Genomic DNA, 14,942 nt, shown 5'->3' with positions numbered 1-14,942 from the left:
GGTGTAACATAATATAACGGCCATGAAAAATGGTAGGTACCGTGAAATCTGCAATACAGCCTGAAAAGCCATCTATAATATAATCATAAAACCATTGCATCAGAATCTGACCGCTTGGTACCTGTGCTACAATTTTGACGATATGTGCGCTTGTCAAGTGGATATCCTGCCTTACAAACTCTGCCTGTCAGTAAACTACTGTACACTTTTTTTTGTTGCTTTTTTTTTTTTTTTTTTTTTTTTACCTACCCTCACTTTAAGTTAAGTAAACGTTGAGCTGTTAATGCATTATTTCATCAAAGTTTTTGATGTATTTTAAATAATGACGTATAGTAACAACAAAATGTATTTTTCTAGATTTGATTTGCGTGTGAAAGTTTATTTAAACGTATGAAGGTATGTCGTTAATTTTGTTTTTAAATTATGAACGCAACAGTCAAGCAATCTGTTTTAAATGTAAAACTGTTTACTTCTACTGTCTCTTTAGCTGTATTTCTTAAATTACTGTATAGTTGCATGTTTTGTTAATTGATATGGAAAACATTTAGGCTTTAAGTGTTTATATTTTTCCATTTTTAAAAGATACACGTTCATAATCTGTTACACCACCGAGAAATCTACCATTTAAATAGCTGATGCCATGAAATTTGAGACTGTGAATTTGATAGGGCCCTAGACCATTGATCTGTTGTAAGTAATGGTCACTGTATACGTAACTTTTTATGTATACAGTGACCATTGTAATAATGCTATTAAAAAAACAAAACATTTTATTTTGGATTTTAACCATATATACTCATGCTATATTGTATTGGGCCCAGTTGACTGTTAAAAATAAGAGTTCATTTGAAACCAATGTTTAAAAGTGTTTAGAGCATGTTTTTACTTTCTTCTGAAACAGTTGAGTTACCCAGATCCAGGATCACTTCACCTTTCAATATTACAAAATGAAAATTCCAGAATATTTCTGAAAATTCTCAATATTCCCACAAAATTGCTGGTGGAAATTTACTGTTCAAAATTCCTGGGAATTTTGCAACTCTACTTCCATGTATGCCCTTTTGTTCTACCGTAGCAGTGTCTTGAATTAACTAGCTCTGCCATTTAGGATTATATAGATCTCATGGGAACCATCTCTTATGTAACAAGGGACACCCTATACTCAACATATTAACTTATAACATATTACTTCTTTGATTCCATATATTGGTCCTTGTAGCACACTTGTTTGTCAGTGTCTGCAATTATACATTATCACTGATGTATTGTACATTTCCCAATACAGTTGTCACCACATTCATTACTGGACAAAGCCTGTGAACACATTATTCCCTCCGGGTGACCAGTAATGTGTGTCCTGGTAACACATGTTACTTTTTTACATAAGTCTATCTCAGTCTTGGTTTACTTAGTGAATTGCATGTTTTGGAGTTGGCTGTAGTACAATATGTTTAGGATTGATTGGTAACCCTAAAAACTGTGCAGCAAAAGCCAAGTCTTTTGAAGAACAGGGGGTTTCCTTGCTTGCTTGAGTGATTGACTGCTTGGGACAAACTGTTATGCTCCAGTGTATACAGATTCCAATCCCTTGCATCTTCCTACTTGACACCTCTACCTCTTTGTCTTTTACAAACTGTAGGATCTGTATCTGGCCTAGCGGGTTGGGCTTTTAATATTCTTAGTTTTGTTTAGAACTCATTTTTGGCTGTCTAAGTACTGTATTTATGTTAATGTTAAATCCTATATTTCAATATATAGCTATTGTGACCCAACTATATACTAAAATATGATTATTAGGGAACTGTTGACTGCATTCTACATACAGGTTTTAGATTTTATTGTCTGCCTAGTTTGTTTACATTCCCAATGGCAGTTTCAGCTGCAGACACACATGCTGTTTTCCTCTTGCGTCTCTCACTCTGAACAAAACCAACATGCACCTGCTAATACCAGTAGTAGCAGCAGGAGAATGCCATGTGGAAGCGTGTGAACTATTTGGATTATAGCCAATCTGAAACATCTATAGGAGGCTCGGAGCGTATGATAAGTTTGCTGAAGACTGATGCAAAATCGAGGAAGTTATGTTCACGTATGACAGTAGGGCATGATTACCGAATAAGGGTCCCAATTTTGTGAATGAAGACCCTAGAAAGGGTGATTTAATTACTGTATGTGAAACTGCTTTAGAGACTGTATGGTGCACAGTGCCTTTTAACATCCTATTAAGAGTACTGCTTTACAGTCCATGTTTTTACCTCATTATGCTATTAGCTTTATTAATACATTAAGTGATTAGGTGCCAGGAAGAAATTAAAAAACATTTGCCCCCCCCTTCTTCTTTGGGAAGATTCCTATGCTTATCCCATCTTTTCATCTATAACATTGCCTTTGAAATATATGCTTATTATTATTATTATTATTATTATTATTATTATTATTATTATTATTATTATTATTATTATTATTATTTGTTAGGTTAAGCATTCTCATTCTGGCTAGATCAAGCAGGTGTACACTAGCATTTATTTTTAGAAAAATAACAGCAAGATTCTGCATTTAAATGAACTAGATTTTTTATTTTTTGCCTGTGTCAGCTGCTGCGTGAGGTTGGAGACGAGCAGCAGTCTGAATTTTCATGCGTATTACCACGCAATCTGTCAGCTCCTGGGGGAACGGAGGCGGAGTGAGCACTAACTACCAACTTGGAAGTGACTCAGTCAGCTACAGCACAGACTTGACAATAGCATAATCAGTTATTTCACACTCACCACACCAATGCAAAGCAACATTCAATCAGATTGAGGGAATATACTCAAGACAACAGTTAACACAATTCTATTCATTTTTATTCTCAGCTAGTGGAAGACGATCCTACAAGGAGCACCCAGCTGCAACTGATTGCAGACAACACCACCCCCACTGCTACTGAAGAAAGCAATGCTTCAAGCAAGGGCATCACCCAGGACGACGTAAGTGCTCCAGCTCAACCGCGTTCAATATATTTTTTCTGTTTTATGAATGGACTTAGCTGGGAGGAGCCAAAGTGTCACCAGATCGTGATGTCAATGGACTGAATGAAATACACCCACGGAGGAAACCTGTACTGATCGCAGACCCCCCCCCACCCCCACTCCCAACTGAACAAATTATCACAGGCTGCTGATTTGGGGGGCCCCCCCCTCCCTTTCCATCGCTACTACAGTGTGTCATGAATAACCCATACAAACTACAAGTTGTATAGCTGCAGAGCCACATCAATAAAATAACGTGGAGGGTGAATGGAAGACGTTTGTAGCTGGTGACTCTCAGGAATGTGTACTGTGGCTGAGAGAAGCGCTTGAACTGTATCAGAGAGCATTGCAGAACACACACACACACACACACACAGCCAGCCGAGTGCACAGAGAACATTTTCACTATTGTTAGACGGTATGTCCTGCTTTTGCCTGCAAAGCTCTTTACTGAAACTACAGGCCTTGGAAGTTGATCTGTGCTCCTCGTTTCTGTCAGCGCAGGAAGCCAGTGCCCAGCTGCAGCACCCCAAGGAGCAGAGCTTGCAAGCAGGACACACTGCACAGGGAGAAGATGCTAACACTAGAGGTAAGACAGCCAATGATTATTTTCTTTACCTTGCATGTTTATCAGGAACACCTGTCAATTAGAAGTAATGACTATTGAAGGAACACATGGTTTTATTCCTCTGGTAAACATAATAGTAAACATCTATCAATGACACCCTAAACCATCCTTATTCGTATTAACTCCTACACTTAAATGCATATATTTAATACTTTGGCATATATTTTATTTCAGTTTCAAGGTTATTTTTTTTGACTAACACTGCAAAAAAAAAAAAAAAAAAAAATTCTTTTTTAAATAAACCTGTAGAAACATTAACTGCAGCAAAAGACACAGCAAAGTGAAGCGTACTGAAAGCAGTGTGAATGTTAAGAGTATTTTAAGGATATAATTTTATAGTCCTCCCCAGCTTAAGTAGAAATTGCTAATGAGTGTGCAGTAGATACATAGTATGTATTTCCCTGTTTTAATGCAGTCTGCTTTTCCTAGCCGTGTGCTTTTAGGAATGAATGTCGATCATTGCATAAGCTTGAACTGCTAGAGTAGTTTCTTCATTTCTTGTCATTGTTTGTTTTGTCAGAACAATCTATTCTCCCTGTTATTGATTTCAAATTAATGCATCGGCAAAAAGGTAGCAAGGCTGAGTACATTCGGTTCTCTGACCTTTCGGATTCCACGATGCCCCCCCTGCCCCTCCTCGTCCCACTCTCCACCACCCACCCACACTTTCCCTAAAGGCATGTCCTATTTCTCATGTGATATTATATGCACATGCATGGTAGAATTGTATAAACTGCCCATACACCTGCACACATTGCACAGCCTTGCTTGCTTGCTAGCTTCAGATGTATAGAAGAAATGAAGAAAGGCTATCATTAATACTAATTGTTTTATGCTTTAAATGGTTCATTTTATAGCCCAGCAAAGGAAATGATGAATTCTAGGAGGCTTAATAGATGCACATATCCATATATATATTTTTAATGATTTTAAGAGACTTGATTTTGGCTATCTTTATTTGCTTTATTTGTTGAACTTATTATTGTTGTTTTAATACTACTATTAGAGGGCAATCAACCACCAATTTCCTAATCAAATACCAGACAGGTACAATGGCTTGCAAAAGTATTGACCCACCTTGGCATTTTTCCTATTTTGTTGCCTTACAACCTGGAATTAAAATGAATTTTTATTTGGATTTCATGTAATGGACATACACAAAATAGTCCAAATTGGTGAAGTGAAATGAAAAAAATAACTTGCTTCAAAAAATTCTAAAAAATAAATAACAGAAAAGTGATGCGTGCATATGTATTCACCCCCTTTGCTATTAAGCCTCTAAATAAGATCTGGTGCAACCAGTTACCTTCAGAAGTCACATAATTAGTTAAATTGCACACAGGTGGACTTTATTTAAGTGTCACATGATCTGTCACATGATCTCAGTATATATACACCTGTTCTGAAAGGCCCCAGAGTCTGCAACACCACTAAGCAAGGGGCACCACCAAGCAAGCGGCACCATGTAGACCAAAGAGCTCTCCAAACAGGTCAGGGACAAAGTTGTGGAGAAGTACAGATCAGGGTTGGGTTATAAAAAAATATCCGAAACTTTGAACATCCCACAGAGCACCATTAAAGCCATTATTAAAAAATGGAAAGAATATGGCACCATAACAAACCTGGCAACAGAGGGCCGCCCACCAAAACTCACGGACTAGGCAAGGAGGGCATTAATCAGAGAGGCAACAAAGAGACCAAAGATAACCCTGAAGGAGCTGCAAAGCTCCACAGTGGAGATTGGAGTATCTGTCCATAGGACCACTTTAAGCCATACACTCCACAGAGCTGGGCTTTACGGAAGAGTGACCAGAAAAAAGCCATTGCTTAAAGAAAAAAATAAGCAAACACGTTTGGTGTTCGCCAAAAGGCATGTGGGAGACTCCCCAAACATATGGAAGAAGGTACTCTGGTCAGATGAGACTAAAATTGAGCTTTTTGGCCATCAAGGAAAACGCTATGTCTGACGCAAACCCAACACCTCTCCTCACCCCGAGAACACCATCCCCACAGTGAAGCATGGTGGTGGCAGCATCATGCTGTGGGGATGTTTTTCATCGGCAGGGACTGGGAAACTGGTCAGAATTGAAGGAATGATGGATGGCGCTAAATACAGGGAAATTCTTGAGGGAAACCTGTTTGTCTTCCAGAGATTTGAGACTGGGACGGAGGTTCACCTTCCAGCAGGACAATGACCCTAAGCATACTGCTAAAGCAACACTCGAGTGGTTTAAGGGGAAACATTTAAATGTCTTGGAATGGCCTAGTCAAAGCCCAGACCTCAATCCAATTGAGAATCTGTGGTATGACTTAAAGATTGCTGTACACCAGCGGAACCCATCCAACTTGAAGGAGCTGGAGCAGTTTTGCTTTGAAGAATGGGCAAAAATCCCAGTGGCTAGAGGTGTCAAGCTTATAGATACATACCCCAAGAGACTTGCAGCTGTAATTGCTGCAAAAGGTGGCTCTACAAAGTATTGACTTTGGGGGGGTGAATACTTATGCACGCTCAAGTTTTCTGTTTTTTTGTCTCATTTCTTAATTGTTTCACAATAAAAAATATTTTGCATCTTCAAAGTGGTAGGCATGTTGTGTAAATCAAATGATACAAACCCCCAAAAAATCAATTTTAATTCCAGGTTGTAAAGCAACAAAATAGGAAAAATGCCAAGGGGGGTCAATACTTTCGCAAGCCACTGTACTAATAGATGATGCACTGATATTATTCAAAAGCAGTTAGCATAGAAATATGTAGACTAGATGCTTCACAAAAACAACTGAAAACTGAAAGTAATATGAGTGAGGCTCCTGTTAGGATCCCAGGGTGATTTTTTTAAAATTGTTCAATGCCATGGCGATCAATAATCAATTTCATTGTTGCATCTCTGGCTGCTATACACCAGACTACAGTACACGCCTCTTACTAATAACGTGTACTATTTCAAAGTATGTGTTTACATTGCTTTCTCAACTGTTATTGCTGGGATTTTGAAAAGCCACACATTTTCTGCCTGTTTTTGAACAATAACCTTTCCATTCTAATTTAAAAAAAGGTACATCTATTAGAAATCTCATGTGACTGATCTGTTACAAAACATTTGAAAGATTTTTTAACTCTGTTTAAAGTTTGTAGTTTATTCTCTTAATAGTTTCCATATATTATCCCAGGCAATAGATTTTTGCTGGTCCACTTTTCTCTTAATTGCAGCATTTGATTTACTTTTGTAACAGCACCACCACACACAACTCCAGATTTGTATAAGTTCATTAGCAGGCCCACAAGCAACATGATCAATTTACAAAACACGTAAAGAAGCAACTAGGCTAATCCCAGTGACACCATACAGTAAAGTACACTGAATCTATTGAATTTTAATGAGCAAATCATGAGCCTTAGTCACTGTTTGCTTAAAGCTAGCCGGTATTTCTGAGAGAGATTGTCAATCCTCTGTCTCTTCATCACTGCTCAGCAGCTGGTTCATTGCTCATATTCACAGTGTTGTAACCAGCTAGAGAGGCTAGGAACGGGATGATAGGGAAAGGTCTGTTGGGTCAGGATTATTGTGTGCATCGTGGAGTTTTAAGGGAAGGTCAAATTTGAACCAATACTGCTTCACAGAATAGCCAGTGCAGTTATTCCCTTACCTTGACAAGCAAAGAACATAATGAATTGCACTACATTATGTACAGTATTAATGTATTGCATGCGTAACAATAAAAAAGATTTTTAGAAAAGGACAAGTGTTACAAATAACATTTAAATAACTGTCAAGTTGTCATTTTCTGTCTGCACAGTCTGTTGTTACTAAAGGTATGTAGCTTGTATTCAGAACCACGTAGACGCTTTGCTGTATTTAAGTGGGTCAGATTGGTTGAATAAAATATCCAGGGTTATTGTTGGCGTCTGCATCGACTTATAAAGCAACATGATCAAATTTCTTTGTACTCAGACCTTGGAACCAAAGATGAAATTGAACATGTGAGAATGAATGAGAAAAGGGAAAGCTGTTAAAAGCATACACTATTTTATTGTGTCATATTGAACATACTGTACCTGTGGGCCACTTTTAATTGCAATGGAGAGTTGATCTGTTTGCAGAGCCCCAGCCAGCCTTCAGAAACTGTCAGAATGAAGCTGACATCCAAGCCGAAGTACAGCCGTACCCCAGGACCAGCCGACTCCTCCACCACATCACTGATGGAGACAACCCCCAGCCCTCGCCTCGCTGCCCCAGCTTCAGCCAGAGCCAACGATTCAACACTGACCCGGAGTCTGCTCCCTCGCCACCCTATTCTCAGCAATTCATAATGTAAGGACAACGCTTTTGGGTTAGACTACAATCCACATCTATACAACAGAAGATATGTGGTAATATGAAAAGAAACATGTAGAATTCTTTTTTGCAGGCTTTTACTACATATGCTAGGATACAGAAACCATTTTGGAGTGATAACCAAGACTTTTAAAATCTATTTTCTTACATTTGTTGCAAAGTTATCACTAGTCCCCTTTCCCTCTGTGTTTTAGCTATGTGTTAGTTCCTTTTCTTGTCTTGGTTATTACTGCACTGACAATGTCAAATGAATTGCTCACATACTGGGAATGATAAAATGATATTGCTTATTAGATCACTGTGATGTACTTGTTTAGGTGCAAAGAATGGCTTGCTGGTTAAGAAAGTGTCTGCTGCTACTGAGATATTGTTTCCCAGCAACCTTTTGAAATCATTTGCCCTTTGTGACTCTTCACATACCAAGCATGGGCCAAGCTTAAGAGTTCCTCAGCTTTTTATTTTCTTCTAAAGTTTAAACATTCCCCATTAAATCAGATGGGGTGGACCTTAAGATAGTCTGTCTTTCGTCTCACAGGTCACGGGGCATTGTCAGTGGAGATCCCCCAGAGACTGTGAAAAAGCCTGTATCGGTGACACTGCTGACAAAGCACATTCAGAACGTGAAGAAGAAAATCAGGAAATATGAAGAGATGTTTGAGCAAGAAAGGAAATACAGGGTATGCATTCACCATTAAGAGATCAAGTTACCCTTTTAGAGGCCACTTGAGTGCCACATTTTTCTTCAGTTCCTTTTTAAAAGCACAACAGCTGCAACAGCCAACTCCAACAGTGCGAGTGGGTGGACCGGGAGTAACACAGGCTGTGTTAATGTACTACAGAGCTAGCTGTGTTATACTGCAAAAGGAAAATGAGAAGCATTTAGTTTAATATTGTTGAGGCTGCCTAAATGTGTGTATGTATATGTATACTGATGCACAGTGAAAACACAGCAGTTTAAGCTTTACATCAGTAGAGCATTGGGCATATACATAATGTTATTTACATCTTATATAGTGAGCAGATAGGTTTGTTGATTTGAATAGGGTAATTGCTCAGTGTTTGGTATTGAGTTGAGTTAAAATTGCCAAAGTTATTTGATTAAGAATCTGTACGAATAGCCATTCAAAAAGACTTGCTTTAAATTCACGGAAGAACATCAAAAGATAGGACCATGCCCCACTAGTAATGAAGATCATCTGTTTGCTATCGGCATGATTGAAGGCAGCCTGTCTTTGAGAGAAGTTGCCCGGAGAATGAGATATTATGCTTCAACAGTCAGCAGACTAGTTCAAAGTCTGAGAAACCAGGAAACCTGTTCTGATGGATAGGTCACGTCCTGGAAGGCAGAGGGTCTCCACACCGGCCCACCCTGTCGTGGTGAGCGTTATGCTGACTATTGTGGAGTTGAAGCCAACCGGTGGGGCGGTGGAAGTGTGTGGGGAGGAATCTCCTTTAACACAAGAATTCCATTTGGTGCAGATTCAGTGAAACCTGACTGCTCAGTGATACATTGACAAAGTCCTGGAGGCAAAAGTTTTTCAGTTCCTGCAAGCAAATCCAGAAGTGTCGTTTTCCAGCAGGACAATGCAAGACCACACAGTGCTAAGACTACAATTGAACAACTTTGCAAGAAAACAGTGTTGAGGTAGGTCTTGCCATGGACAGCTTTTTCTCCTGACCGGTTTCCAGTAGAACATCTGTGGGACCAAATCGCCAGCTGCAAAGGAAGAGTGGCAGAACATCTCACAGCAGTCTGTCCAGAGGCTAATCAGGTCTATGTATCAACGCTTCCAGGGTTGTGTTAATGCTCAGGGAGGTCATATCCGATACTAACTTTGTAATGTTTTCATTTTGACAATGTGTGTCACGTTTCATACTGAAAACTTATCATGGTTCTTTGATCTGTATTTTTGTTCACATTTTCTGTTATTTTTTTATTTTTGTATTTATTTATTTATTTTGATATGTTTAAAATATTTGATTTAAATCCATTAGACCTGAGTGTGGCATTTTTATTTTGTGTATCTTATAGAAAAAAAAAAAAACCTAAACATTCCTCCTCTCAAACTGTTTTCTTTATTCTGCATCATGTTACTACCTCTTGCTTTATAATATCAATATTTATTTTGCAATACTAGTTCTGAAACAAAAGGCAACATTGTAGAGAAGTGTGATTTATTGAAACTTGTGGTCTTTTGGTGCCACTCCGTACAATGCTGTAAGCCTCCTTTTGTGTTAAATGTTTTAAAAAGGTTTCCCTTGTAAACTCATGAATAAAGATAGTGGGTATCTCGATTCCAACCTCTCGATTCTGCTAACAATCTGAACATTTCCTCTTCAGCCTTCACATAATGATAAAACAGCAAACCCTGAAATCTTCAAACTGATGAACGACCTGGCCAAATCTCGCAAACAACTCAAAGGTAAATCTACAGTCTTTGTATCTATTTGTTTGCTAACATGTTGATTCACCTTCACAAATGTCATACTGTACCAGTATTGGCAGCCAGCTCTGCATAAATGGATTGATAGAATTGGGATTATATTTGGTACCGTTATATACGGTTATATGCAGTTGTTATATTATATACCGTTGCTGTGAAGTTCAGCTTAATTGACTGACTGATTTAACAAAAAAAACTACTACATTTTGGTACACTTAAGAACATCAACAAATACCTGTAAATTCAGGGAAAAAAAAAATTCTAGTATCATAAATATAAAAAAATGTTTTGTCTCCCTTTTGACCAACCAGACCTCAAACTGAAAATGTCTGTGAAAGAACTTTGTGAACAGAGAGAGCTGTGCAGTGTGAACTGTGGACAACAGGGGGCAGTAGAGCTACAGCAGAAACCTTGCCTGGAGGAAACTGTGGAGTCTTTGATAGTGAGACTGAAGGAGAAACGCACAGCACTTGGCCTGCCAGAGAATATGAAGGTAGTTTATAGTTACATGCTGTTCGGCAAGATGTTTTAGCAGTGTTGCTAAAGTAAATGTTTAATTTATTTATAATGCAAATACAACCTGTGTACAGTATATTGCATTACGATAGCTTGTACTAGATGTGGACGCACTTGCATGGGATACTTTTTTTTTTTAATTCAAAGTTGTAGTAGTTTTATTCAAACAGTTACATACAGTTGTAGTCAAAAGTTGACACACTCCAATGGAAAATTTATAATTTCTAGAAATTTCTCAAATTATAGGAAAAATCTTGTAGCAAAAGTTTTGCTTTTGTGGATGAGGGGAAAAAAGTTAAATAGATATCTGCAATTTATTTCAGCAATTTTTTTTTTTTGCAAAACTCCAAAAATGCTGATTCAGAATTATTCATACTCTAACACGGAAAATGAATTTAATAGCTAGCTGAGGCACCATTAGCAATAATAACCTATTTTAAACAATTAGGATATTTGTCAATGAACTTTTGGCTTGACAGCCTTTTTCAACCCATACCCAATATTCAACCTGATTTAGATAGGTACTTTGACCAGGCCATTCCAGAACCTTGATTTTATTCTTCTTTAACCATTCTGAAGTAGATTTTGATGTGTGCTTTGGATTGTAGTGTTGTAACGTCCAGTTGCGCTTTAAACCAAATTTTGCAGCAGAGGAGTTCAGATGATTGGTCAATATATTTTGGTATGCTATGGAATCCATTTTATCATGTATTGCAACTACATTTTCTGTACCATTAGAGGAAAAACAGCCCCATAGAATATTACCATCTCCATGCTTGACAGTAGGTATGGTGTTCTTTTCTTTGTATGCCTCCGCAGACTTTCTCCAAACGTAACGACTCAGCGTGTCCAAATAGTTTTTGTTTTCTTTCATCTCCACAAAACCTTTGACCAGAACTCCTATCCATCATTCTAAATGGTGTTTTGCAAACTTGAAGGGGTTTGTCTTTGTGACGTTTTCCTAAGAGTGGCTTTTTCCTTTGGCTGCGACCATTAAGACCTTCAACTTGCAATACTTGACCGATGGTTGAAATGGAAACCCTAGTTCAACTTGCAGCCAGTTCACTTTGACTGCCAAAGATACTCAATCTCAGATTGTTATTAACCTTCCTCACAATTTTTCTGTACTTTTCTACTGTGAAAGAACCTTTCTTCCAGACTTAGGGAGCATTGTGACAGTACCACGAGTCTTGTACCTCTTGATAATAGAAACGGTGGTTGAAATTGAGATATTCAAATGCTTGGAAATCTTCTTGTATCCTTCTCTAGCTTTGACAATAAATCATTTTCTGCGTAAGGTCTTCAGATAGCTTTTTACTTTACCATATAGACTTATTGGCAATGACAGCAATCATCCTATGCCTAACCCTTTTATACCCTGTAAGAATGTTAACCTACAATCCAGCATTTTGTAGACTTTTCTAGAATTAGGTTATGCATTATCATATTGAAATTTCTAGCACCTTGTAGATGATACTATCATAGCATCAAAGGCTATTAATGCTTTTGATTAGCATTTTTGGAGTTTTGCTCAAATAAAAAGATTCATGTAACTTTTTTGCCTCATCCACAAAAGCAAAAGTTTTGCTACAGAAGATTTTTTCTAAAATTCTTTGTTTGAGAAATGTCTAGAAATTCTACGTTTCCATTGGGATATGTAGACTTTTGAATACAACTGTGTTTTTTTATTTTTATTTATCATGTTCAATGTGTATATGAGCATGATGGCAATTTATTCTGGCAATAATATTTTAGAAAACAATAATAAAAATTGAAAAGCACGAGGTGAATTCACCCTACAATATGACCAGACATTCCATTAACTTATGATTTGGTATGTAAGAGTTACATTGTAATTTTTTTTTATTTTTCTACAGGAAATGACCCAAAAGCAAATGGCTTTGGAAAAGGTTACGCTGCAAAAATGTCTGTTGTATTTCGAGAGCCTTCACGGACGGCCGGTATGGAGCGATTATGTTTGTAATATATGTATCTGAAATGATTGACCACATCAGTGATGCTGGTTCTAAAAGCATGTATTTTTTTGTCTTTAGGGAACCAAACAGGAACGGAATCTTATGAAACCACTTTATGACAGATACAGAATGATCAAGAAGTTTCTATGTGAGGCGTCTTCAATTGCTACCATTGTACGTCACACCTCAACCTTTTTTAACATTTAGGGAATGGGGACAGGGGCTATTGTAAGGGCACTTTCTGAGTTGGCTGTGCCAGGTCAAGGTTCAGTTTGCTTTTACGTTAGGAGTTGTTGCTTCACCTCCCCAAGAGTGTGTCCCTGGTTGCTACACTACACGATGAAGAATAAAAAAACAACATTTTCTTCTCATGTCATTTCATGGCATCTTAATCCATTGACATAAGTATAGGTATTAACAGGAGATCATCAAATTGCAATTTCCAGATCTTGCATAACATTTGGTAACATGTTTATATATTTTTAGTCTGACTTGCACTAATGAATTAGGATCTCCTAATAGAGCTAATGTCCAAGCTTAATGCTTTTTCCACAATTCCATCAAGCCTCCTGTATAACACTTACAGTAAAGGGGTGGTGACTGTGCAGTCATACGTTCGCATATTTTTCCATAAAGAAATGTTTGCTGTAAAAAGATCATGTTTCTCACATTACTGGCTATTGATAATAGAACATTTTGGATAGCTTAATAAAAGTAATAAACAAGTAAAGGTGTTTCATGCCTTTTGATTTAAACATGTGCTTCAACTAACAAAGCTCTACTTTGTGAACATATGTGTTCTAGCATATTAGACTGCTTTGTAATTCTGCAGTACATGTATTTAATTCCCCTTATCCGTCAAAGAAAAGTAATGGTAATTATGAAATACAGTACTATTACAACCATTAAAAGGGAATAATTTAAAAGAGAGCTGTTTTGATTATATCTTTACTGTAAACAGGAAGAAGAGGGATCTGATGAAGAGAATATGCAGCAGAACCTATTACCACCTTCCAGAATAATATCCCAGAATTCCTCCGAGTCTTTGTGTGTCTATGAGGAAGACAATGAGCCTGCCTTTGTATCCCCTTTAGATGAGATGAAAGCTGTCAGGCAGACTGCTGTTACCATATCCAATTTACACGAGGCCTCCATGTAAGTTTGATTTCACACCCAGTAGGGCCCTTAAGTGTTGACACACAATTTGAAGATTATTTACCTGCATAGGGTGCAAAAAAAAGTTATTTTGAAGAAATGTTTTAACACTGGGGAGGAAGCATCAATGTCAGTGGGGTACAGCCAAGGCTGTAATCAGTTCTAGTTGGTGAAAAGCAGGCAAGTTGCAGAGTAGTTGAAATTAATCTCCCTAGACTGGCAAAAAAAATACCCCAGACATTTGCAAAACTGTTCCACAGAATGCATGCCAAATTTAACTGCTAGTAGATACCCTGAATTGGTGTCTGTACATTTTTTTTTTTCTTTATCGCCTATTTTATTTTATTGGATTGCAGATCTGTTAGGTGTCTTGTTCAATTTGAATTTGAGTAAATACTCTTGTCTTAACAATGTTAACATATTGATGTATTTATCTCAGGTCTGAGTTGCTGGAGCACCTTCGAGAAACCAGAGCTGAAAAGAAGAGACTTAGAAAAGCTTTGAGAAATTTTGAAGACCGTTTTTTAAGACAAATGGGGAGGTATGGCAGCTGCTGGTATTGTCTCTTACTAGTTTATGATGTAGCGTCTAAATTCTTTGGCAACTTTATTGGCTTATAGGTAGGGCTTCTGTTTCGTTTATTTTATTTTTCGATGCTTATTTTTAGCTATTTTCGAGTTGTTATCGGTTGAAACCGAAAATCAGAAGCCCTGCTTATAGGACATTCTGCCACTGATTGAGACGTGGAGTCCCTCTGAAAAGTTGCTGTATGTGCACTCATTCCTCGCGTTTAGGCAGTTAGTGCAAGAATACTTACAGATGCCCACTAGAGGGCTCTCAACAACCCATGGTGGCTCTCCTAGAAACCTCATTTGGCA

The 14,942-nt window shown here is 37.8% G+C and overlaps 1 protein-coding gene across 3 annotated transcripts in view; it reads left to right on the top strand.

The window, feature by feature from the left end:
• LOC121325998 (protein FAM13C-like) overlaps window positions 1-14,942 on the top strand; it is a 48,482-nt gene that overhangs the window by 24,303 nt on the left and 9,237 nt on the right. For all 3 annotated transcript variants that reach the window (XM_041269125.1, XM_041269123.1, XM_041269124.1), the window contains 10 exons: window positions 2,856-2,969; window positions 3,516-3,600; window positions 7,739-7,949; window positions 8,509-8,650; window positions 10,315-10,396; window positions 10,729-10,910; window positions 12,811-12,894; window positions 12,988-13,083; window positions 13,871-14,064; window positions 14,504-14,605. In XM_041269125.1, coding sequence (XP_041125059.1) covers window positions 2,856-2,969; window positions 3,516-3,600; window positions 7,739-7,949; window positions 8,509-8,650; window positions 10,315-10,396; window positions 10,729-10,910; window positions 12,811-12,894; window positions 12,988-13,083; window positions 13,871-14,064; window positions 14,504-14,605 — 1,292 coding nt within the window. The remainder of the gene's footprint in view (window positions 1-2,855; window positions 2,970-3,515; window positions 3,601-7,738; window positions 7,950-8,508; window positions 8,651-10,314; window positions 10,397-10,728; window positions 10,911-12,810; window positions 12,895-12,987; window positions 13,084-13,870; window positions 14,065-14,503; window positions 14,606-14,942) is intronic.

Source organism: Polyodon spathula, chromosome 13 (genome assembly GCF_017654505.1).
Source record: "Polyodon spathula isolate WHYD16114869_AA chromosome 13, ASM1765450v1, whole genome shotgun sequence".
Lineage (NCBI taxonomy): Eukaryota > Metazoa > Chordata > Actinopteri > Acipenseriformes > Polyodontidae > Polyodon > Polyodon spathula.
This window is presented reverse-complemented; position numbering and strand designations above follow the sequence as displayed.